The 25,942-nt window shown below is 38.5% G+C and overlaps 1 protein-coding gene across 3 annotated transcripts in view; it reads left to right on the forward strand.

The window, feature by feature from the left end:
- The first annotated feature begins 4,561 nt into the window (after positions 1–4,561).
- Positions 4,562–25,942, forward strand: part of rai14 (retinoic acid induced 14) — a 43,956-nt gene continuing 22,575 nt past the window's right edge. Inside the window, exons 1-3 of one of the 3 annotated variants that reach the window (XM_044175215.1) lie at positions 4,562–4,886; positions 5,617–5,721; positions 6,356–6,437. In XM_044175215.1, coding sequence (XP_044031150.1) covers positions 6,402–6,437 — 36 coding nt within the window. In that variant the 5' untranslated portion in view covers positions 4,562–4,886; positions 5,617–5,721; positions 6,356–6,401. The remainder of the gene's footprint in view (positions 4,887–5,616; positions 5,722–6,355; positions 6,438–25,942) is intronic. The other 2 variants (XM_044175217.1, XM_044175216.1) reach the window with 2 other exon arrangements.

Raw genomic sequence — 25,942 nt, forward strand, 5'->3', positions numbered from 1 at the left:
CGGAATGAAACACTTATGTATTACCACTTCCGCTTTCTTCGAGAGTCGACGACTTTCTGGAGCACGCAGCCGTGATGAATTCAGTGATATATTTAGAATAGGCAAATTAATGCAAGTTGTAATAAATAATGCTAAAATGTGACAGTGCTCTAACATTCATTAGATGGTAGACAAAATTATGTTTTTCCACATTAGCTGGTTGTTGAAGCCCAAATGCAGGGAAAATATATGTCTTGCCGATTAAGACTCTTTGTTTTGAGAGTAACCTCAATCATGAAACCTCGTCTTTTGTAGACCATTGTGTTACAAACATAGACTATAAACCATTGCTGTACACACACACACACACACACACACACACACATATATATATATATATATATATATATATATATAGGTGACAAATTAAAGGAAAACCCAACATAAAGTAAGGTTTTGGGCCGCCACGTGACACCAGAACAGCTTCAATGCTCCTTGGCATAGATTCTCCAAGTCTCTGAAACTCTACTGGAGAGATGGAACAGCATTCTTCCAAAAGATATTCTCTCATTTGGTGTTTTGATGATGGTGGTGGAGAGTGCTGTCTAACACGTTGGTCCAAAACCAACGTGTTAGACTGGGTTGAGATCTGGTGACTGCGAAGGCCATAGCATGTGATCCACATCATTTTCAACCTCATCAAACTATTCAGTGACCCCTCGTGCCCTGGAAGAGACCACTCCCATCAGAATAGAAATGTTTCATCATAGGATAAAGATGATCACTCAGAACAACTTTGTATTGATTTGCAGTGACCCTTCCCTCTAAGGGGACAAGTGGACCCAAACCATAACAGCAAAACGCCCCCCACACCATAACAGAGCCACCGGATCCCCTCACTGTATGGGGTCAAGCATTCAGGTCTGTACCGTTCTCTTGGTGTACGCCACATGTCAAAAATATGGTGAAGGATGACTCATCTGACCTTATCACTTTTTTCCACATCTCTGTAGACCAGTGCCTATGGTTTTTGCACCACTGAAATGTGCATTCATCTTTATTATGAGGGGTTTGTGCACTGCAACCCTACTATAATATCCCTCTCTATGTAATTGTTGACGGACTGTTCCTGCTGACAGTCTGATCACGTTCCGCATTGACATTCTCAGTCACCTGAAGAAGAGTTGCTCTTCTGTTTTTCCTTACATATCGCACTAATGCATGAGCATCACGCTCATCAAATGTGCGCTGTCGACCACGATTTCCTATTTACTGATGTCTTTCCCATAGATCTAAATGCAGAAGTCACTTTAGTCACAGTTGCTATTGAAACTCTAGCCAGTTGAGCAGTCTTTGCGACTGAAGCTCCTGCCATACGTGTGTGTCTTTAAAAGAACAGATTCTGCTACTATTGCATTGTGGTGTAGGTTTAAGGCTGGATTGCCTAACCAGCAAAGTGGCCCCCAAAGGACCACTCTGAAAGGCCTTCCAGGGGGGTCCTGCATTGTTACCTGTCTTGTCTATATGACTTGTAGAGAGGCCTACAATGGTGTTTAAAATTTACCACAAACCGGGGTCAATACGGGCCCCCAGCAGGTAAATCCAACAATGTCTCTACTTTATTTGACACATAAATGTACCTTTACTTTTATTTTATTTGAGCTCGACATTTGGCACTGTGGACCACTCCATCCTACTGGACCGCCTTGAACAGTGGGTTTGCATGAGGGGCACTGCTCTAAAATGGTTCCAATCCTATTTATCAAACAGGACTTTCTCTGTGGTCATGGGTAATGCCTTCTCTTCTGTGGCCCCTCTGACCTTTAGTGTTCCCCAAGGCGCCATCCTTGGCCCCTTGTTGTTCTATCCAGTCCGTCTGAAATTAAGTGCTGGATGTCCCAAAACCTTCTCCAGCTAAATGAAAATAAATCTGAAATAATTCTCTTCGGTCCCTCAAAGTCCATCCCTGTCATACAGAAACATCTTGGATCCCTGTCTTAAAACATCAAACCTGCAGCCAGAAACCTGGGTGTGATATTTGACAGTGAACTTTCTTTTGAAAAGTAAATTACAAATGTTGTTCAAAGATCAGGTCTTTTCTCTCTCAACCTGATCTCAAGCAGATCATTCATGCTTTTATTTATTCTCGGTTAGACTATTGTAATTCATTGTATTCAGGTTTGAGCCAAAAAAACATCTCACGCCTTCATCTGGTACAAAACGCAGCCGCTCTGCTTTTAACAAGCACCAGAAGACAAGATCATATAAGACTTGTTTTAGCTTCTCTTCATTGGTTACCAGTTAGTTTTAGAATTGATTTTAAGATTTTACTGATCACCTTTAAAGCACTTCATGGTTCACCTCCTAGCTATATTGCTGAACTGCTGCTCCACTATGAGCCAGGGCGCAGCCTCAGATCCTCAGGCAGGGCTCTGCTGGCTGTTCCCGTATCCTGGCTCAAAACTAAAGGTGACCTGGCTTTTGCAGTCAAGGCTCCTTGGCTCTGGAACTCCCTGCCTGACGATCTGAGGCTTCCTGAATCAGTGACGTCTTTTAAATCACTTCTCAAAACATATCTTTTCAAAAAAGCCTTTTATTAATTCTAGTACTCTGTTTTATTGCCAACATATCGTATCTTTTTTATTATTAGTAATTTCTATTTATTGTTTTATTTTATTTTATTGCATCTTATTTTATTATGTTTTATTTGATCTCATTTAATTTCATTGTATTGATGTATTTTTAAATGCCTGATTGTATTTGCCTCATTATTATTATTATCATTATTATTATTACATAACTTTCCTCTCCCCAATGTTGTTCAACCTCTCCATACTTACAGTGGATCCCTACATTTTCAGTGCTTAAATACCCTTGGGCAAGGAACTTAATTGCCATCATTTCTTGACCAAATAACTAATTTCTCGTTACCTATCATTCAAATCATTCCAGTGTTAGAGGCATCCTTGCCTGAAAGGTGCAGACAGGACCTAGAAGAAAAGACAGAACCATCAGTTTTACTGAGGGTTCTTAATAACATGCAAACCATGCACCTGGAATGAGATATTTTGTTTTGTTTCTTATAATAAGTGAAGTGTGTGTGTGTATGCATGCACTCACTATATAATTCAGCAAGCAGGTGTATATCCATAGGCTAAGAACAAGTCAAATATTTTCTCACATATGCAAATAGCTTATGTTTCAATGGTTTGTATGACACTTTTGTGCAGCAATACATTTTAGCTACTTTTAGCTACAACATTTTATTACCTATTACTATTACTATTTATCATTAAATACATTTTTCATATTACAGAGCAACAATGTAGTTTCTCCACTAGATGTCACTGGCTTGACATTTACTAAGACTTTATGCCACTGCCTATAGTGGCCTATAAACTCCAGTCATGGTACTCGTTGAGTCAAAATTTCATACAAAAGGGGCCACGCCTTGGCTAAACAGACTAACCTATGAGCAGGCGTCTGTGTCTCTGTGCCACACTGTCTCGTTTTCTCTCTCGTTTTCCTTTCTCTGATTGTTTACACAGAAATTCCCAAATTACATCATTTCAAAGATACAGCTCATACTCACTTAGGAAATATTTTCAGATCTGCCACGACAACCTGAACAGACCAGCTTAGAATGTATATAAATGATATATACTGAACTGAGTGAAAAGCTGTTGATTTATTCAACAGACATTGGCTGTAAATGAAAATTTTGAATGAATGGTTTTGGTTTATGACAGACATGCAGACAGTGAGGTAGCCTTGGTAACATCATCTCATCTTACCAAATAGCAGCAACATTACAACATTATAGCTCAGACACGTTCTTACCTGCATTAACAAGTTTCATTGCAGTGCTGTTGCGACATAGACCCACATCATCAACATGACTAGTCTGATTTGCAATTTCTCAACCTTAGAGATGATACACAGTGATTTTACACATGAAGACCAGTTAGCACATTATGAGTATATCTGCCTGTAAAAACAGTTGCATAATATCTTCTGTGGTTCTGGAGGAGCTTTGTGAAGTCTGAGATGCATTATGGGAAATGTATAATCCAGTTTTTTGGAGCTTGGCTCATAGGGACTAAACATCAGAATATATTTGCCCCTGTTTCATTTATTTTGGCCATTCCTATTAAAAATCTGTCTATTGCAAGTCCCCCAACTTTATGGAGGTGTAATATTATGCTGGAATTAAGAAAATACACATATTGACTGATTTATTAGTTTAAATTAAAAATACATTAAACGGTTTTGAAATATGTGCTAGTTATACTGGAGCTCCTTCTACATAGAAGTTTGTTGCATTAATGAGTGGGACAGCTAGCCATTTTTCGGGGGTCATGGGCGTTCAGGGGTGGCACTGTGGTGAATTAACAAAACATTATGTCAGTAAAATAGTAAGAAAGATTCTATTCAATTCTAATTTATTCTATTCTAGCTCTGTGTGCGTGTGTGTGTGTGTGTGTGTGTGTGTGTGTGTGTGTGTGTGTGTGTGTGTGTGTGTTTTGTGGGAAATACCCCTTTAACCAGAACATGAATGGGGCACAATGGCGAACACAAGAGGGCTCGCTCGCCGCGGTCACGAGAGCACTGGGAGAGTGACGTCACTTTCCCAAACCAGGCAGCAGCCGTTGAGTTGAGTTGAGTGCCGAGCGAGAGACTGGCAGGACTCCGTGAGCAGCTCAACTTTTAATGTATGCGTGCCGAGTTGGGCCAGTGTGTTGCACAGTTTTCTTCTCCTTTATGCATCCTCCTGCTCGACTTAGCTTAACAACAGCTCGCTGTTTTCTCACCGGCTCGCCAGCTAATCTGCTTTTGGCACAAAAAGCGGTTGTGTGTCAGTTTCTTTTATGTATCCAGCCTTCCTGCGACTCCCAACGCAAAACAGGGTAAGTGTGTCCAGCAGTTTCATATCTTGTAAGTGGTTGTTGGTGAAAATGATGTCTGGTCATTTTCTTTTTACAAAAGCCTCAGAAGTAACTGTTTGTAAGCCTCCTTGGTAATTGAAACCGCTGCTATGCAGTCCCACGGCGCAGTTTCAAAGCGTCCAATCTGATATTCAAGTGTTTCATGTACAATAATACACGTCGCGTGCATTTGATAATTTTTGTGCTAAACGAGTTGCAGCTTTACCCATGTTTGTGCATGTATCCATGCATAGGTTCCATTGTTTGAGGAGCAGTAGGCAAATATGCACAGGTAACTACTTGATAATCTGTACTCTGAACTGTTTGTTGGTAGCAGTTGACTTAATTCGTGATTTAATGTAGTTTGACAATGGAGTAGTTCACAATCCACTACCACTTCATTGTTTTGCAGTGATAGGCTGCTAATATTTTACAGTAAATCTCAGGTCCCCAGAAAATGAACATTTGCTTTATGAATGTGGTAGGCAATTATAGGCGAATAATCTGAATGGCTTGAATGTTGCCAGAGGAACCCAGACATGGCTGTGCTTGATGCACCCACCTACAGTACACCCCCTCTAACGCAACATTATTTGCCCTCGTAAAACTAAAGACTCTTTGAAATTTGAATAACTCTTTCTACCTTACGCAATGTGTCTGCAAAACCTTTTATGAATGCATTTTAAAACGTTTTAAAATATTATTCCTTCAGGACCTAACTGCCAGTAATCATTGCAATGAGGCTCAAATTGCTTACATGGTGCTCTTGGTTGAAATACATGCAGACACAGAGGACCCTGGAAATAATAATAATGAAGTAAGTAAATAGACTAATTTTGATCACAAGGATATTTTGGAAGTAAATCTTTGACAAGGTCATTTCAGGCTTGAAAAAATGGAAATTGCTACAGTCATCAGACATCCCCAAGGGATCTGTGGTGATTTAGAACATCCTTATAGGAAACAACACAAAGCCGGATACCATTTCCAGCAACAGGTTTAAATTAAATTTGGTTATTCGCAAAGTCCATTCCCAAAACTACACATTAATTGGAGAGGGATAGTTAAATGTAAAAGTGCTTCAGATTTGTTACAGCTCAAGTGTAGAGTTCTGTGATCAAACACATTATGGAAACTTTTTACACATTTGCTTTTGTCACTTACTGTAGTACTAGAAGTCGTGCTGCTGACAAGGCTTTAATAAACAGCATATTTTAGTTTTTATAAGGAAAATGTTGATTTACTAAGGGTGTAGACTATTGTCACTGTAAATCCCTCGTGTTGCGCTGCACATTTACACCTCATATTGACTGTAACTTGTGTGGATAAAGAGTCACAAAATGCCTGATGAGTCAGGTAGTTTAGTCTTCTCAGAAACCCTAAATCACATTTGAAATGGAAGCAAACATCACTGAGGCAGAGTTTAAACATCTGTGTTCTTTTCTTCACAGCCTTGACTGAGTGACTGAGTGGGTGACTGCATGGACCGGACTGAACATGAAGAGCCTTAAAGCCAAGTTTAGAAAAACTGATGTAAGTACTGTAACACATGTTCATGGCTATGTAAAGTGTGTGTACATGCAACCATGTGTGCACACTTGTGTATGTCTGCTTGGCTGAGTCAGTGTCTGTGTATGTATGGCTGTTAGCAGTTGAGCATGATTTATGGCAGATTTTCACAACCTTGAGGTCAGCAGCACCCAGCGGCTTGTTGATATTTTACTATTTAAAAAAAAAAAAAATAGGTTTGAAAACAAAAATAAATAGATTTGAATGATGATGTCGGTGTAATCCATTTAGAGCTTCCTCCATGCTCTTGTAAACTGAAAAAAGCTCAATTTCACATGACAACTTGTCAGCTCTAATAGTGGGTGTCATGAGAATTTAAGGACCTAAAAACAGGATCATGAGGTTGAGAAACCATGATTTGTGGTGTTGGTGATATTACACAGACTTTTATACAGACATGTTGAGTCACTTACTGTAGAATTTGATGTGAATTTTTTAGATTGATCCTACAAAGACCACAAATATCTGCAGATACTGTGACTCTGCATCGCTCCAAATGAGTATTTTATCCTGCTGACGATGAATCAGTCTTTAGGGAGGAATTTCTTTATGCTGGTTCAGTCATTCATTTGGTCTAAGATACTCTACACTCACAGGAAGTGAGGCGTCTCCACATTGTCTGACTCATCTGTTGTCACGGTGACCGTAATGACACGCCAGACAGGAAAAATCTGGAGGTTTGCCGGATGAATGGGATAAGTTTTACAGGATGGAGGGAGGTTCAGAAGTAGAGAAGTTGGCGAATGGAGAGAAGAATGCCAATTATATGAGACACTTGGTTTATGTAGTCAGTTTCCATGAGATTAAGAGTATGTGGCAGAGCAGGATGATGATCTCTGGTTAAAATGGCATGCTCTGTTGAGAGACTGTCCTGCAGAGTAAGAATTAGGTGGATTACATCCCTGCTTTTACTCAATTATAGCCACAATATACTGCAAGGCATAACTAGTGCATGGATGTGTAGAGAGCAAGACTTCTGTTAGTGGAGAACAAAATCAAATCACCAGAGACCCACCTAATAGATCATCTTGAAGAACATTCAAACGTATAGTTAAAACTGTTTATAAGGAATACAGATGTAAATATATATCAATAGAAAATGGGAAAAACAACCATTTATTCCTAGTGTCTGATTTTATCTTTAACAGCCAGCAATTTCACATGGGCCCTCAGCCTAATATTAGTAAATTATTGCAAATTCAGTCAACTATGTGGGGGAGTACAATAGTGTCCATTGTTCTAGAAAATGTTGAGTCCAGCATTGAGCTGCAAGGTTACAATAGTTCCACCTTTAGTGTGTAAAATGGATGGTGGCTGTCTCACCTTTACTGGGTGTTCTCCAGTCAAAACCTGCATTGTTACAGTAAGAGTTTGAGATGGATACTTTTGGAGTGAAATGCTTGTTCTCACTGAAATAGCCAGTCGTAGGCGGCATGAGAGAAGAAAGGGAAGAGTGGTGGATGTGAATGTTGCTTAGAAACACGACTGAAACCCTTTGCAGTCATGCGTGCCTTTACAGACCTCACACCCACATACATTGTCGCAATTTGATTGCTTGGATCTCTGATTTTTCATTTTTCATTTTTTTTTAATTGTAGTAAATCCCTGTTTTCATATCTGTGCATTGATATGATACTGTTTGGAAAAGAAAACGACTGAACTGTTGTGCTGCACTAGTCACAGTAAAACATCTAAAACAGCTGTTTTGATTGATCTACCAATTCTCTTGCACTCACATAATATAATGAAATGACAGCAATGAGGCATCATTATTATTATTATTATTATTATTATTATTTTTAATTGTTTTGCTGTAGAGAATTACATAATTTTATAACAGATCTGACTGCATAAGCATGTTTATTTCTGTGTATTTTGTGTTTCAAGCAAAGCCCTGCCTATCGTCCAAGTTAATATTACACCCTCAGTGTATGTATGTCACGTTGTGTGTATTGATTATGTACTATAACCAGAAAAGAGTGTATTTTTGTTCTGCTGCATTTTTGAAAAGCATATGACCAACTATATTCTGAGATTAGATATTTAATTTTCTCTTGAGCAATTTTGTGAAATACAGTACAATAATACACAATTTTAATTAAAAGAAAGATCCATAGATGTACTTTCAAAAACACGTAACTTTCAGAGAAGTACACATATAATTTTTTATGCAGAGTAAAACAGTGCCAACACTATAGTGCACACATGGTGATTAAATTAATGGTCTTGATTAAGATATGTAGAATAAATGTTTCACAGGCCAACATGTTTATCCTCTGAGCCAACAGTCATTCCATTGCTTTTTTTAGAAACCCTAAACAACCGTAATAGAAAGAAAATATCTCCTTGGTTCTATTTTAGGCTGTGTGTGTCAGTGACAGATTACCCAGGAATGTTTCCCCCCAAAACCAGCCCTTCATTTTTTAAAAACAAAATAACAGAAACTTAATGCCTCCGTAAATAGCTTTTCTATGAAGTCAAGACATTTCCAGATAATGTGTAATGGAATCTGTGTTTTAGTGTCAAATCTTTACTGAGTGCTTCACTATGAGGATCCTCCTCCAACCGAATGCAGCCAAACCTTTACTCAAACACCTCTACAACACGAGGCCTAAATAAGGTAGAAATGTTAAAAATGGGACTGGAGGAGAGAATAAGATGTATTATTACTGTAATATGATACAGGCAGCTGGATGATATGGCCTGATAACAAAACCTTGATTGTATATTTTTCAAATTCATGGCTGGTTCACAATTTTAATAGATCTTTTTGTGTTTCTCTATTCAAGCTAGAAAGACCACAACATAATTCAAACACATAGATACAATAGACTTTGTATTTTTCATCAACCAGACCTACCATGTAATAACAGCTGTGCACGAATAACAAAACAGCAGAATCCATGCATTTGTCCACATAATAGATAGATGATGACATTTGCACAGAAAATGATAACTCATTAAGGCTTTTTCATAGCAGACATTTTTACTTGTAGCAAGAAAAGCACAGGTGTTACTAATAACATTAACGATGGCTTCGTTCTATTTAAGTGTCCGAGTAAGCCATGACAGTGAGCCATCATGCACAATACCAGGGCCTTGGAACACAGTCAGACTGTCAGACCGTGCAGACCCACAGAGCTTAATTTTAAATTCTATTCCACATCATGAATTTTAATTTAACGCTGAACTGCAGGAAATGCGTAACTAATTATGTACAAGACACCTAGAACCTTCCATTTGATACAGCCATTAATGATATCTTGTGGTTTGAATGTTAAACTTAATATACAGTAAGGGTGATAGTTACTAAGCGGGAGATAAAGAATATGTATACAACACCAGATTGTCCTTTATACCATTAGCTAATGAAAGACTCAACCTTTGATAAACACATTAGCACATGCACTTTGTACTTTTCATCATGTATGGGGCTTAATCCCTCATTTTTTAAAATTCAGATGGTAGGGATGTTTTGTCTGGTGGTCTTATTTTAGTTCTCTTTGTTTCGTTTATACATTGATATTTATGGTAGTTTAATAGGTCATATAGGTTGTGTGTGCGTGTGTGTGCTTTTTATGCCTTGTTGATTGTGGTTAATTCCTGGCTGCACACCAATTCCCTCCAGGATAAAAAGTTGAATGTTTATGTACACGACATTGTGGTACAGTGTGTTAAAGTGTTTTATCTAACTTTATAGGCACTTAAGGTTAGAGAATATTTACTGTAAGATTAGGAGGTTAATCTATCACCTTGCCCTATGCTATACTTTGTTACGAGGTGCTCTATTATTAATTAGGCTGTTGTACCAGATTGTGTTGCTATAGAACTAAAGGCCAACTTTTGTATTAAGTCTCAAACTGAGTATTTTTTGTTTGCTTGCTTGGATCCCGAAGATGACTTTTTTGTTGAAATATGGATTCTTGCTGAGATTTGAACTGAGATAAGGACTCATTCATTAGTGGTGGAACTGTGTGTTTTATATTAACTGATTGCACTGATTGTATGATACACTGTGGTGAACTTCAAATTCTTGTGTGCTTTGTGTTTTTCTGATGTCTGCTGGCGCCTTTGAGATATCTGGTTGTTACTGATTGTTATTCCAAGGGTGACATGGGTCCTTTTGTAGGGTTGACTGGTACATAACTAAAAAACGTTATCTTTGTCAGACCTTAACTCTGAACGGCACCCCAGCTCCTAATCAAACCACTACATGAAAAGTGGCTTACTGATAGGAAAGATGTGAAGGTCAGGTTGTGTGAAGATTAGTGTGATCAGTGTGATCCTCTGAGACTATACACATACTCATACAGAGAAAAAAAATGCACACCACACATGCACCCATTTGCCAATATACTGTGGTATACTGGTAATTTTTGTACCGTAAGGGATGGTTGAGGCAGCATGCTGCAGAGTGCAAACTTTGTCATCATTATGCATTGATAAGTGGCAGTTAAAGCAGTGCTTGAATGACCTACCACTTCCTAACATTGATTAAGTCAACATTTGCTGTTTTCTACCATTTCTTACCACATTATGTTTTTAATAGGCTTGTTATTACTTTTTTTAACCTTCCAGTATATTAGATTGTTATATGAAAATATGCCTAGCTGTAGAAATACCATGCAAACTAGCTTAAAACTAGCCAGGCAGACTCAGCAGAATGTGTCACCAGGTTAAGAAGATCGGCTTTCTCAAATGCTGCACTGTGAATGCCCTGTAAGGCTAAGCAGTGTGAAAACGCCGCCTACCCTTAAGGTGCTCATGCATTTCCAACCTTAATATTAAACAGCTTTTTTGCTGAAATTAATTGAGAACACAACTGAATGTGTGATTTTCTTCACAGATTATACAGCAGTGGTAATAACTGCACTGGGATCATTGTGGCTGTGTTGTGGTCTGACATTTTCCACATGAATTTTGTCCACCAAAATTCTGCGCATGCCAGTACCCAAAAGGGAGAAACACCAGTGTTGCTTTATCAGACTTTGTGAGCAGGTGTGTAGTTTTGCAAGGTCAAAGTGAATCCGAGGAATTCTTCTAAGCGTGTGTCCATGTATGTACGTGTTCTGAAATATTTGCACATCTGTGTGCTAGACTGTGTGTCTGTGTTTTGAGTGTTGTGTCTGCCCGACTATGTCTTTTGGGATACAGAATTGACATTTTGGATCATTTCGGCTAAGCCTATTTGTCCAAACAGTCAGTATAATGAGGGAGGTTCTGTGTGTGTGTGTGTGTGTGTGTGTCTGTGTGTGAGCAGTGTTTAAGACAAGCAGACGGTGTAATCTGGTTTCTGGGAATGGGGTTGGCGAACAGCCACAGAGAGACTTACAGGCATTCTGCTTCAGCCATGTCTGAACAATCAGCTGTCAGAAATGGTTTTGACGTGGGACCTGCACTGATAATGTCTATAAGAATGGTTTTCTTTGTTGGGTTCAAGCTAGACCTGATTTCTTTAATGTAAATGTCAATTCAGCCAAATCAATGAATTGCTCTTTATTTTGATGCATGAGAAATTGAGGTGTGCACACAACCTTTGCAAAGTAAGATGGTGCAAGAATGCAAATGACACTGTATGGTGTCTACCGATTGATCAATCACTAGTTCTTCCTCCTGTAATTATGCTAATATATTTTTAATTTGTTTAAGCCTGAATTCAATTGTAGAAGATTTTATTCACATATATTATGTGGGCCAAATAGCACAATCTTTATTTATGTGAATATTTTTTATTAGATTTAGTTGGAATACAAGAAGACCAAGATTTGTCTTAGTTCAGTATTACTAGGCGGAGTTTCGGCACTGATACCAAAATGATACTTTTTTCAATATGTACTTATATAAAGAAATATAAAGTTCTCAAATGTTCAGTTGTGCAAGTACTCTGCCTAAAAAAATGCTATTGAATTTTTATTTAAATCAGGAAATATCTGATCAAAGAATAAGTTAACAAGACTACGACTCTGAACAAACATTCGGTTCCAGCTTTCGGTACTTGATAGCTTTCAATACTTAGGGCTACGGACACATTTTTGTTGAGAATAAGAAGTTATTGAGGTTCGCTAACCAGACCGGAAGTACTCTGCAATACTTTACATACAGTAAAACAATTACAAAAACCATTCTATAATGTAGAAAGTCATTCTACAAACATAACGTTTTTTCTTCAGGGTTTCTTGAAACAACCTTAATGTTAGAAAAAACAGTCATGTGTAATTAGTTTGAGAAATCTTAATTAAATGTTGTTGTGTGCATCGACCCTTTGAGACCACATTAACGTCTCTGTCCTGCTGCTTGAGCAGAGCTGCTCTAAATGAGTTAATTTGCTTAGACTATCTTACTTAGCCCTTTACTACCACCCCCCAATTACTTACTGGCTGTGCTGTTGTGCACACACATATTTACACATACACAATCTTTGTTGGTTATTATGTGTGTATTCTATTGTTGAAATGGGTTCTAGCATTAAACCCTCAACCAGCCCTTTATAGTCACACTACTTAAACCTGCTCCCCCAGCTGCTAGTCTAAGCAGGATTACTCAAGGCTTTCACACACACACACGTGCACGTTCACATCCATGTGCACACTTATCATCCAGTCTCTCTGTGTCTAATTGAAGTGTGGATTATGCTGTCTCCTCTCACTCCACACAGCTGTTTCATGGCTTCAGTTCATCCAAGCTGCATGACACTGGAGTCTGCTGTATTTTTGGCATGTATAGAATCTGAATTTAGATATGTAAATATGGGAGGAATGGAGTCCTTCTCATTAGGCGTTATGAAATGTGTCTGCTGTGTTAACTGGAGCAGCACTGCAAAGAAAATCACATGCCGATCATCTGAAAACATTTCTAAATATTACATTGTGGTTGAAAATATTAAACCATAATATTTCTCCTCCTTCTTAGTACATCAAGGAAAATATAGCCAGAGAAAAATGTTACACCCTACTTTTTCCATGAAAGTTGAAACATATTGCAGTCACAAAATAAAACACAATAATGCAGCAGTCCTTCAATTATAGTAGGCTTCTTTTTAACTGAAGCACAGCCTGAAGTATATCCACTTGGCTCTGTTTGATTTGGCCCAGTCTGACTTGGTTTGGCATGGAATGATTTGTTCTGGATGGGTGTAGTTAAAGAGTATTAGTACTGGGAGTGACCGTAAAACCTCAGGGACAGCCCAGCATTAATCTGGGAGAGGCGGTGGAGGAAGTTGTGTGTCATGTGTTGTCAATTGTCAGCAGGAGATAGTACAGCAGTCCAAGGGATAACTATGGCCCAGTTCAGTCCAGTATTTTATCTCTAGATATACTGTGTATTCAGAAAATATAGCTACATCCAGCTGAGAGAAATTGCAGAGTGTCAACATTGATGTAAAAATACATGTGTAGCCAATGCACATTAAGGGTAATATGGGTTCACAGCACTTATCAGTTTGATTTAATAAAGATTGTCAGGAAGATGAGCGACCTACCAGCCAATCACATGCATGTTAAACAGTGGCTTGGATTTACAACTGAAACGATTAGTCCAATAATCAGTTAGTTGACTGACAGAAAATTAATCAGCAACTATTTTAGTAATTGATCGTTTAAGTCAATTTTTAAGCAAAAATGACAAACATTCTCTGGATCCAGCTTCTCAAATGTGAATATTTGCTGCTTTTCACTGTTTTATATTACATAACATTGTAAACTGAACATCTTTGGGTGTTGGTCGGAGAAAACAAGACATTTGAAGACACTTTGGGAAATTGAGTTGACCATTTTTCGCTATTTTCTGACATTCTATAGACCAAGCAATCAGTTGAGAAAATAATTGGCAGAATAATCAATAATGAAAATATTAGTTAGTTGCAATCCTAAACAGAAATAAAAACTACCCCACTTTTCAAATGTCCATTTTCAATTAAAGAAAATAAACAGAAACAAGTTAAAAATCTTAATTTTAAACAGTTCTGACAAACTATAAAAAGTTTTCTAACTCTCTATTATTGATTTATTTAAATGGAAAATTAAATTGATAGATGTTACACAGACTGATATGGTCTCACAAGGTGCATTCAGCCTTTGGCAGTAACCTGTAATCATCTCAGTAGCATATGACATTACATGATTACTGGTTGAAAATACATTCCTAATTGTTATGCTTCTCAACTGCTTCATGTGGCACATTCAAAGGTATTAGAGCAGTCCTTGTCATAAATACAATTTGTCAATCTTGATAAGGCTTAAGCAGAAAGTAAATGTCATTTAGCCAAATGTTATTTTTGTCTCCTTCATTGAGCTGGCTAGATAGTCTCTTGATGAAGACTATCTTCTTTGTGTTTGTACTAGTCTTGCTTACAGTAACTTATGTAGCGTGTAGACGACCAGTCCACCTATGCTGCTGCTTTAGTCGCAATATTTAGTTAGCTGTTGATTGCCCTGTGCTCGTTATCCTAAAGTTTCACCTTTGATTTTGACTACAAAGAATGTAAAAAAAATTCAGACTTGAACTAGTTTAAATGAATCCAAGGAAAGGCAGAGGAAAATGGCTTAGAGCCTGCTTAAACATGGATCCAATTAAAGCAGGAATTGCCCATGGGATCTCTTTATTCCTTATCGACTGTGTACATGAACTACAGACACACAGCCAGGAAACCTGCTCGTCAGCAAATACATGAAGCACTGAGCATGGTAAAAGCAGGCGGGTGCAATCTTTATGTCTGTGCATGTGTTTGCATGTTCATTTATGTGTAGGTGTGTGTTTGTGCATGGGCTTGTTTGTTGTCTGGTGTGGGTGTGAGGACATTGGTGGTGATGCAAGGTGCTGCTTTATGTATTTGTGTTTTATGAGAATTTGTATATACATCCAGTGTAGCATGACTCACTGAACTGATGTGTCTGTTGACATGATTCAGAACTACATTTAGATGAAGTAAGGGTGTGAGACACAACTAATCACTGATAATGACGGCAGCACCAGAGAGATAGACAAAAGCAGATAAGTTGGATGAGGGGAGTTCAGTTGAAAGGTTGTGGAAAAGGGGGAGGAGATGTAAAAATAATGAGAAAAGAGAGACAAAGATGAAGGAATAATGAGGAGCAAGAACCGGATAAAGGAGGAGACATATGGGATGATGGGGAAGACAGTGATGGAGAGAAACCCTATCCCTACCCTGGGCGAGAAGGGCAGTCAGGCTCCCCACCCCCAGTTTGGTTCAGACGGGTTGTTTAGTTTGGCCTGTGCTGAACAACTGGAACAATATTCGAGCTAGGAGATGGATGGATGGAGGGAGGGTTAGACTCAGTTCACCTGAAAAAACTATGAGAACTTTCCTTCATGAGAGACTTTTGGCATTGCCCGGCTTGATTTGCAGTGTACTTCAGAGAACTGTTTTTGCTCGCAAACGTTCGTGAGATGTGTTTTTAGTTCTGTCTAATGATTTAATGGTGATGGAAGCGACAGACTGTTTTATGGATACACCTTTTAAATAGAGCGGCTAGACAATCACTGTTTCCTGATCAATGAGACTGTGTAACTTTTTTTTTTTTTGTTTGACTCTACTTAGACTCTTTGTACACTGACTGATGTCTGTGTGCATCTGTGTGTGTTAATGTGTATGAACTAACCTATCCTGACTGAAGTCAGGGATACAGTATATTTTTTGCCCTACTCCACTGACTTTATGAGCAGCCCTTGAGCGTAATGAGGCTGGTTGCTTTCCAAGTCCAAGCAGTGTTTATTTATAGGGCAGGAAAGGCTATTTGTGTCAGGAGGAAGTGTTGCATGAGGGCTTTTTTTTACTGGAGGTCGTCTTGCACCCATAAATGTCCTATGCCGGACTTCTGCATCAATCCTTTAGCTTTAAACAAGTACATTCAGTGAAAAGAACTGTGTAATAACTTGTATATAAAGAGTTCCAGTGGTAAGATCATGTACATGTAGTAGGCTAGTTTCTTTTTGCATCTCTAACAAGGTGGCAGCCTATAATGCACTAAGCAAAACACAGTATATATTAACTTGGCTTTAATTTTACACGTTTAACTAATCAATGCTTGTCACAGCATCTGTGAATAGGATACAGTGGATTTCTGTTCCTAGAGTCACGGTGGCCTCATAGTATTCATTAGTTGTTTATAAGAGGAGCACTAGAAAAGCAGTAAAATAAGAGGTAATTAGGGAGGTCAAAGGGAAATGTTGACTAATGTAAGTTTTTCAAGCTCCGATACTGAAGTGAAGTGAAGAGAGGCCAAGGGCGGCTGATGGATGATGTGATGACAATTTAGTTTTTTTGTTTTCCTCTCTGTAAAGTCTTAGTGTTGATGCCCTGTCAACAGTGGAAAGGCTGAGAGAGAGACCTTTAAAACAATAACAAGATCACATCATATATTTAATTTATTAAAAAATAAATAGTTTTACCAGCTTTAGGACAGAACAATCTTCAAGTGCCTAATCTTTGAAATACTGTAAGTGTGAAGCAGAAACACGGTGCTTATTTGGCACACATAGTACTTCCATCTGAGAGGCATGTCTCCACTACACTGTATTTAGCATTCCAAGAAAAATCCAAGTAAATACTGAATGACTCTCAGTATTAATAAACACAACTGGAGGAAAGCTAAAAATAACTGAAATAAGTACTTAGAGACGCTGTGCAAAGCACTGCTTTATCTCACCTTACAAAATGATGTCTAATCATAACATTTCCTTTTTTTGCATATTATCCCACAATGTTATAGGAGTGCAATGCTAAATCGATGGAGTACTCTGATGTAAACCATTGGCTGATGTTCATATATGGACCGTACCAAGTCAACATTCACTAGTTTTGAGAGTAAAAGACATTTAGTGGGGTGAGGGTGGTGCCACTATAATTGCTGTTAATCTAAAACAAAGTTTCCAAATGAGAAAAATGTTCTCATGATGTAAATTTATTTCATCATCTAAACGTGCGGTCCAGATTGGGCAGTATTGTGAAATACATAGCAGCATCTTTCATTATGAGAGCAACCATCTGGTCTTTGTTTAACAGTTCTGTCTACTAACTCTCTTATTCTGGGTTTGAGTTTCAGAGTCTAGTAAACTACTGTGGTGTGTGTGTGTGCACTTGTGTTGATGTGTGTTTGTACTACAGAGGGCAGTAAGCGGTTTCAGCTGTGGCCCGAGAGAAGGGATGTATTGTTTGAGGACATTTGAGCATCTGCTTTGTTGCAGATAAGGGGTTTGAAGTTAACAGCCACTACTGATCAAAGGGCAGAGATATTGTATATGTGTCAATCTCTGTATTTCCTTCACTGTTTACTTTCCTTTTTGTTCTCTACATTGTTCGCTCTTCCATCCTCTCCTTTACTTCCTGTCTGTACAGTACTGCCCTCCTCTGTCTCTAAACCACTCTCTCAAACAAAGAATATTCTTGTAATCTGTATAGAGATTATTCCCCTCTGGAGTTAAGTCTATGTTGCTTGTGTGTCTTACCTCCCATTTAACCTACTTTTGTTTCTGCATTTATTTAGCTTTATCTTTCATCTCTGCATGTAATCCCATAGACAACATAATTATCATTTACACAAAAGACAAATCTTTTAGTGTGTGAAATGGAGCAGTGGATTGTGTTGTGTGTTCATGTTGTGTTCAGTCACCTCTCTGAGAACCTGTGAGGAAGAAAATACTTTAATAGAGTTTCTCTGTATTTTTATCCTAATATCTTCTGCAACTTTGGTTGTTTTTTTACTTTAGTACTTGATATGACCTGACTTTTTTATTTTCTTTCCATGTTTTAGCCTTTTACTAAGTCTTACTTCCTCACTCAGTCTACTCAGTTTTTCCCCATCTATTTCCCTTCTGTTCTCTCTTTATGTCAAAGGTTTTTAGTTTTTTTTCCCCAACTAACAGCAGGGCCTAGTTGTTTGGTCTGTCTGTCCAACACTTCAGTCCAAAGCAAGATTTCCTGGCAATTACTGGCCAGATAACCATGAAATTTGTTAGGGATACTTTTCATCCCCAGAGTATGATTACCAGTGATTTTGGTGCCACCGTCAGGTCAAATTTCCCTTAAACAACACTTTAATCCATCACAAGGCATCTGGTAAAGTGTTTCCTGGATTTCTATGACATCTGCTGTGGATATGTATAGTCCCGGTTTTGCCTTTCACACATTTTTTTAATCTTTAGATTTCCTGGGAAAGGATTTGCTTAACATGAGTTTCCTTTTTCAGTGTCACCAAAGTTGTGACACAAAGTCACAGATGCAGTTAATTGACAAACAACCCAAAAGGACTCCTGGGCTCCTAGTTAAAACTCCTAGTTTTACATTAGTTTTATAAGCTTTTACCACTTTATGTGTGGAATTAAAGAATCTGCATTGAAATACAGTCTCCCTCCTTCATCTTTTTTTTGTATTGATTTAGAACATAGCAAAGGCAAATGGGAATACCCAGAAAATCAAAGAACAAACACCTTTTTATCTGTAGATCAACAAAAATGTTATTTTGTCTATTTTGGAGAGAATTACTAAAGGTTTTCTAAAGTAAATGTTTTTCTGTTAAATTCCACCTGCTGAACTCTACAAATATACAGAATGTAATGTAGGAATTACTGTTTCCCGATCTTAGTTTGTTTTTCTTTCAGAGAACTGAGGAAGTTCAAAGAAGCAGAAAAAGCACTCTGAGCAGACATGTTTATGCAGAAACCATTAGTTTAACAAACAGTCACTCACACTTGATGAGCATTTTCTTTGCACTTTATTCTAAAACTGTAGTAATGACTGGATGTGAAGTTGTGATTCCATTATTTGTTTTCAAGATGTCACAAATAGACTCTTCAAACACACAGAACATGAATACATAGTAAAAATTGATTCATGATTGATTCATAGCAGTCCAATATCTCTCTGTTTCTCTTTGTCTCTCAACATGTCTCTACCAATTCATTAAGTGCTTTCTCTTTTCCTTACCCCTTTACCTCTCTTGCTCTCTGTCCTTGTCCTTGTAGCCAGCCTCAGGCCTGGACAAACAGGAAACACTTAGTGTTATCAGCCGACTCTTTGTGTGTCTTAATGAGTGTCAGACTAAAGACAGAGAGGGAACAAACACTACCGTCCACACCCTGATCCCACTGTAAACACACTTACCACAGCACAAGAAACAAAAAAGAGAGGGAGAACCAGAAAAACAGGCAGGCGGACAGACAGAGCCGGAGAGGATGGGGGCAGACGGGGAACACAACTGAAAGCAAGACAGGAAGTGAGATCCTTTTCACTTCCTGGTGGTACACACAGACCAACAGTGGTTTTACTGGTTTATAATCTCAGCATTAGTGACCCATGACTTATTGCTGGTGCAAACCAAAGTGGGCTAAACCCCTGCTGTCCAGTGCAAGCCAATGTAGGCTAAGCCTACAGTATACAATACAGGCAGATATTGTCCGAAGTCATTTACATGTCTTGTGCGCTGGTTTAGCTGGGGTTTTTTAATGTGTGGTGAATGTGTTGTGTCCACATTATAGCATCATGAGGAGCAGGGCTGCAACTAACGATTGTTTTAATTCAAATATAATCATTGTTTTTATAATAACACTGTATCAAATGACAATGTAAAAACAATGTGACAATGTGAAAGGGGTTGCTCATAGTGATGAGCCTACAGAGAATTATCACCTGCAGCTCCAGTCAGCTTTACATTGCATTATAGTGAGTTTCAGCTCATTGTTTAGCTGTCCGGCCCACAACTTATTGTTTTGGTTTACTCTCACAGCTCTCATAGTGTCATTTTCGGTGGCAGCAAGCAGCTGTTTTCAGCAAAAATGCTCTGAAAACCCACTGTACAGTACTTGTTCAGCACCAAACAGCAGACAGACAAAGTTAGCGACCAAAACCCAAAGATGTTCAATCGACAATCACATAACACAAAGAAAAGCAGCATATCCTCACAACTGAGAGACTGGAACTAGGTAACGTTGGGCTATTTTACTTGAAAAATGATGGATTACAAAATAGTTGCTGATTAATTTTATGTTGATTAATCGTTTTAGCCCTAATGAGGGGTTTGGGTTAGTACTGATGACAGCTGCTAGGTCTGGTCTGGTATTATTGTTTTTTTTGGCACAGATTTTAGGATAAAATGTATCAAAGGTATCTCCCCAATATAACCTTTTTCAGCATGTTTTCAAGATTTCAGTTCAGAACTGGTTTCTCGAAATCTAACCCTATCAGCTACTTGTCTCAACACCTGTTTTCCCATCACAAAAAAGCCCTTTCCCATGGGAACTACGTATTTAGTTTCCTACCAGCTTTCAGTTACGGATATAGTCTACCTTTTTACTAGTCTTTAACTACCTTATATGCAGCTATTGTACATTGCAGGGACTCAGGAATGTTTTTAAACCACGTCAGAGATACGTACTAATAATTTAATAATATTACATTAAACAAAAATGTCTCCACGGTGTGTACCTGATTTAATTTCTTGTTGTCGAGTGCTCATATGCATCCAAGGAAGCATCACAAACTGTCATTTGCTTTGATATTTTCCCTTTTGGTGCATTGCAAAGGTATGGTACACTGTTTGCTCTCTCAGAACAGGTAACAGGTAACCATGTTCCTGCATTATGCCCCTTTTTGGTTTAGAAAACTTTTAAATACACTTTGTTTAATCACTTTTTGTTGGAGCTGAGGCCTGTGCTGATTTTGCACCATCTCTGCCAGCACATGATTATTTCATCAGCCTCCCTGCAACGACACCATTTGTGTATGTGGCTGAAACTGGAGCAGTGCATTCCGCTCCACTTAAACCTGTCCATTACAATGTAGTCTAATGCTATCGGTGTCATGCTGCTCTATCGTGACGGCCCTTGATTTTTTTGTTCAGCCTATTAAAATCACAGAGGCCATTAGGCAGGATCGTGAGATACAGTACATCAGTGTTTCCCCTGTAATTTTTTCTATTAGTGCTGGTAGGGGGTATTTGTGTTGGGAGGGGTTCAAAGTCCATTCCAGTTTTTCTCCCACATGCAGTTCTTGTTAATGAGACTGTGATAGGAGAATTCACTGCAAATGTCCACTGTATACTGTCAGTTTTTGGGTGGAGATGTTCGTTTTACAGTAATATAAAGAATCAAACTGTGACCCACAAACCGTTTACTTTGACCAAAAAAGTCACCCACAGTGCAGTGTATATATATTTGTAGAGCTGCAACGAGCCGATTAGTCGATCAACAGAAAATTTATTGTATTAACTATTTTGATAATCGATTAAAAGTCCATTTTCAAGCAAACATTTGAAGGTTCCAGCTTCTCAAATGTGAGATTGTGCTGCTTTTCCTTGTCTTACATTATAGTCATTTGAATTTTTTTTTTTTGGATTGTTGTTCGGCCAAAACAAGACATTTGATTATGTCACCTTAGGCTCTAGGAAATTGTGATGGATATTTTTCACAATTTTTTAATATTTTATAGTCCAAACAAGGAAATAATCATTATTTTCAGCCCTAGATATGTATTTCTGCTTTTGTTCCTTGCTGCAGTTGAGCGTGACCAGTGTGATGCACAAAGAGGAAGTCCTCCAGTGTTCACGAATTAATCATGAACACTGGAGAAAGTGTACTTCTGAGATGCAGATTTTTGAAATGTTTAAAGTACACAAAATTGTGCAACTGTTGTATGACTGGTTTCTCTGTCATATAAACTGCTTTGGGTAATAATAAATGGCATGGTGATAAACAATAACAGTACATATTTCTATTTGATAAAGAAGGGAAATGTTGACTGTAGACAGTGGAGGTTCAGATGAGGTAAAACCTTGGGTAAAAACTTTTGAAGAGTTACATACTTTTAGAGTAAAACGTTTGCCACAGGGTCGTGGGCCTTTCTACCCTTTCTTTGCTCTAAATATTCAGTTGATTCAAAGCAACTGACATCCACTGACAGCATGAACAAATCTTTACTGAAGTGAGTATATACAAGTACAGAGAACTGGTTGTCTAGTGTGACTGGTAATGTTTTTAATGATAGTACAAAGCTCTGAACCAAGAAAATATACAGTGCCCAGATCCCTGGACCTTAGTTTTAAAACACTGCACTAGCTCATACCTTGTTTCTGGTTTTCTGTCTCCGTAAAACCGCACTCTAACTTTCTAATTGCCAGGTTACTCCTCTTGCTGCCCTCTTAGGTTGTACATGATTGTGTGGTTGAGCGTCTTTCATGGCAACTCTGCTCTATCTTCTCTGGGTTTTTCTGTAAATCTTTGGTGGGTACATCTTAAGGATAAACTATGGTAATAGTTGCATTGCATGGTGCATTTAAAAGCTTATATCTTCTCTCTGTGAGACATTTTCCCAGCGTACTTCTGTAGCTTAAATGAATGATTTCCATCTAGGCATTTTACCAGTATTTTGACTTTTTGATATCAATCTTGTGATCATTTGTGACATGCTCCTCCGACTGAGCAACTCTGAAAATCATTTCATACCACGAGTTAAATATTTTCTGCTTGAGTGGAAACCAGGAACCGAGATGTCCAATAGCATGGGGCAAGATCTTATTAATAATAATAAATAATAAAATAAAACTTTATTTATAGAGCACTTATCAAAACAAAGTACAAAGTGCTTCACAACAAGAAAAATAAAATAACACAGTGAATGACGAAATATAAAGAAATAAAACACATGAAATACAGAAAAGCAATAAAATAAACAGTAAAATAAACAGCCAGTTCACGTAAAGTCAGGATATGCTTTCAGATAAAAATGTGTTTTGAGACGAGATTTAAACGAAGACACTGACTCAGACAACCTAATTTCTTCGGGCAAGTTGTTCCAGAGCCTCGGGCCCTGATAGCAAAAGCTCTGTCCCCTTTAGTTTTCATCCTGGACTCAGGAACAGACAGGAGACCCTGCCCGAAGATCTCAAACTACGTGAAGGTTCATAAGGGATTACAAGGTCTAAAATATAATCTGGGGCCAGGCCATGAAGAGCCTTAAAAGTAATCAACAAGATCTTAAAATCAATCCTAAAACCAACAGGGAGCCAGTGTAAAGAGGCTAAAACAGGTGTTATGTGGTCATACTTCTTGGTCCTGGTTAACAGCCTAGCAGCTGAGTTTTGTACAGTCTGCAGTCGTGTCAGAGCTTTTGATTAAGACAAGTGAACAGGCTGTTACAATAATCAAGGCGTGAGGAGATAAAAGCATGCACAACAGTTTCTGCATCACTAAGATTTAAAATAGATCGTATTTTTGCAATGTTTCTGAGGTGATAGAAACATGATTGGACAAGCTTAGTGATATGTTGCTCAAAACATAAATTGCTATCAAACAGGACACCAAGATTTCGTGCAACAGGCTTGATATGTTGTGACAGGTTACCAGTGGATGGCAGTATTTGTTTAGTGATGTGTTGGGGCCCAATAACAAGGATTTCAGTTTTATTTGAGTTGAGCTGAAGAAAATTTATCGACATCCAATTTTTTATGTCAGACAGGCAGTCCTGCAGAGAACTCAGCGTACTAAGGTCAGTGGGCTTGACAGGGAGGTACAACTGTGTGTCATCCGCATAACAATGAAAAGAAATACCATGTCTGCGGATTACATCACCCAAGGGAAGCATGTATAAGGAGAACAATATTGGTCCCAGAATTGAACCTTGAGGCACACCATACTTGATATGGAAAAAGGATGACTTGAAGTTATTAATGCTAACACAGAATTTCCTATTGGACAGATAAGATGCGAACCAGTCTAGTGCAGTTCCAGATATGCCCACCCAGTGCCTCAGTCTGTCTAAAAAAGAATGCCATGATCAATTGTATCAAAGGCAGCACTTATGTCCAACAGCACAAGAATTGAACACATGCCTGCGTCTGCATTCATTAAAAGGTCATTAGTGACTTTGAGAAGGGCTGTCTCAGTGCTGTGGTGTTGACGAAAGCCAGATTGGAACTTTTCAAAGGTATTATTGTTTTCCACAGCAGCAAGGAGCTGCTTAGATACAAGTTTTTCGAGAATCTTCGAAATAAAAGGCAATTTGGAAATTGGGCGGTAGTTATCCAGGAGGGTGGGATCAAGCCCAGGTTTTTTTAAGACTGGCTGGACACAAGCTGTTTTAAAGAAATCAGGGACGCAGCCAGTAGACAGCGAGCTGTTAAAAATAATTTGTAAAAGGGGCGCAATACAATCCATAACTTCCAATAGAAACCTAGTTGGGATTTTGTCCAGAGGGCTGGAGGATACTCTCATAAGAGACATGATGTCTGCGAGTTCGGGCAGAGTAACAGCAGAAAAATTGCTCAAAGAATCCCTGAGCGGGTGATCCACATCTAAAAAGGCAGGATTGGGGGTGATATCAGATCTTATTAACTCCACCTTACCAGCAAAGTGCAAAAGAAACTTTTCACAATCAGCATCACACTCAGCAGGGGCACAAGGAGAGGCAGGGTTAACTAACTGATCCACAGTCTTAAACAGGAATCTGGGGTTGTGCTGATGGGCAGAGATAAGTGCAGAGAAATGGCATGTTCTTGCATCCTTCACCATCCTATTATAAAGGCGTAATAACTCTTTCATGGCCACAAAGTGGACCTGGAGATTTCTTCCATCTGCGTTCTACTCTTCTGCAATTCTTTTTACAGCTTCAAATACTGTCATTTAACCATGGCTGTTTTCTAGTCTTTGAGTTTTGTCTATTTTTAAGAGGAGCTATGAGATCTAATGTTGAAGAACACTGGTAGTTAAAATAATCAACCAAATCGTTGGTGTTGGAGGAATCGGGAAACACACTGCCCGGAGGATTGAACCGTGTACAGAATTTTGAGGCACTATGCTCATTAAGGACGCGTGTGTACTTAGAGCGGGATAAGACAGAACTGGCAGCCTCTAATTCACAATTGAAAACAATGCATAGGTGATCCTATTCCTGTCCTGCTGTACACGAGTGTGTGGAAAATGTCACTGAGAAAAGCATATTCAGCTATTCGAACAGCTATTCAAACAGACATTGGAAAATACAATAAATACATTTATAATAGTGTTTCAACCTGCAACCTCAGTCACAGGGCTTCACCTATACAAGCAATGTAGGGTTTACTTTCAGGGTTAGATATAGGAAATAAGTAGATTCAGATCCATCTATTTTAATCAGCTCAGTTGGCAGACCTTTCATGCAAATATTAACAAGAGTGTCGATTCCAAGTTAAGAATCAGATGCAACATCAAGTGAATTTGTTATAAGGTTTATTTTTTGAGATATGACAAGTTACTGAACTATTCAGGTGCACACTATATGAGTTAGGCTTAAATTCAACTGTAGTAGCCTGAATTAAGTCACATTAAGTGACACCTCACCATCTGCAAGATGTGACTGCTCCTGTTATTGAATCTGCCAGGTATAGGAGTGGGTTTGTTTTGCTGCTGTTTCTGGATCACAAAGACACTCAATTACAGCACCAAGGTCCACCCTTCCTGATGTCCACAAAACATGATTAAGAACA

Source organism: Siniperca chuatsi, linkage group LG18, assembly GCF_020085105.1.
Source record: "Siniperca chuatsi isolate FFG_IHB_CAS linkage group LG18, ASM2008510v1, whole genome shotgun sequence".
In the NCBI taxonomy this organism is placed as follows: domain Eukaryota; kingdom Metazoa; phylum Chordata; class Actinopteri; order Centrarchiformes; family Sinipercidae; genus Siniperca; species Siniperca chuatsi.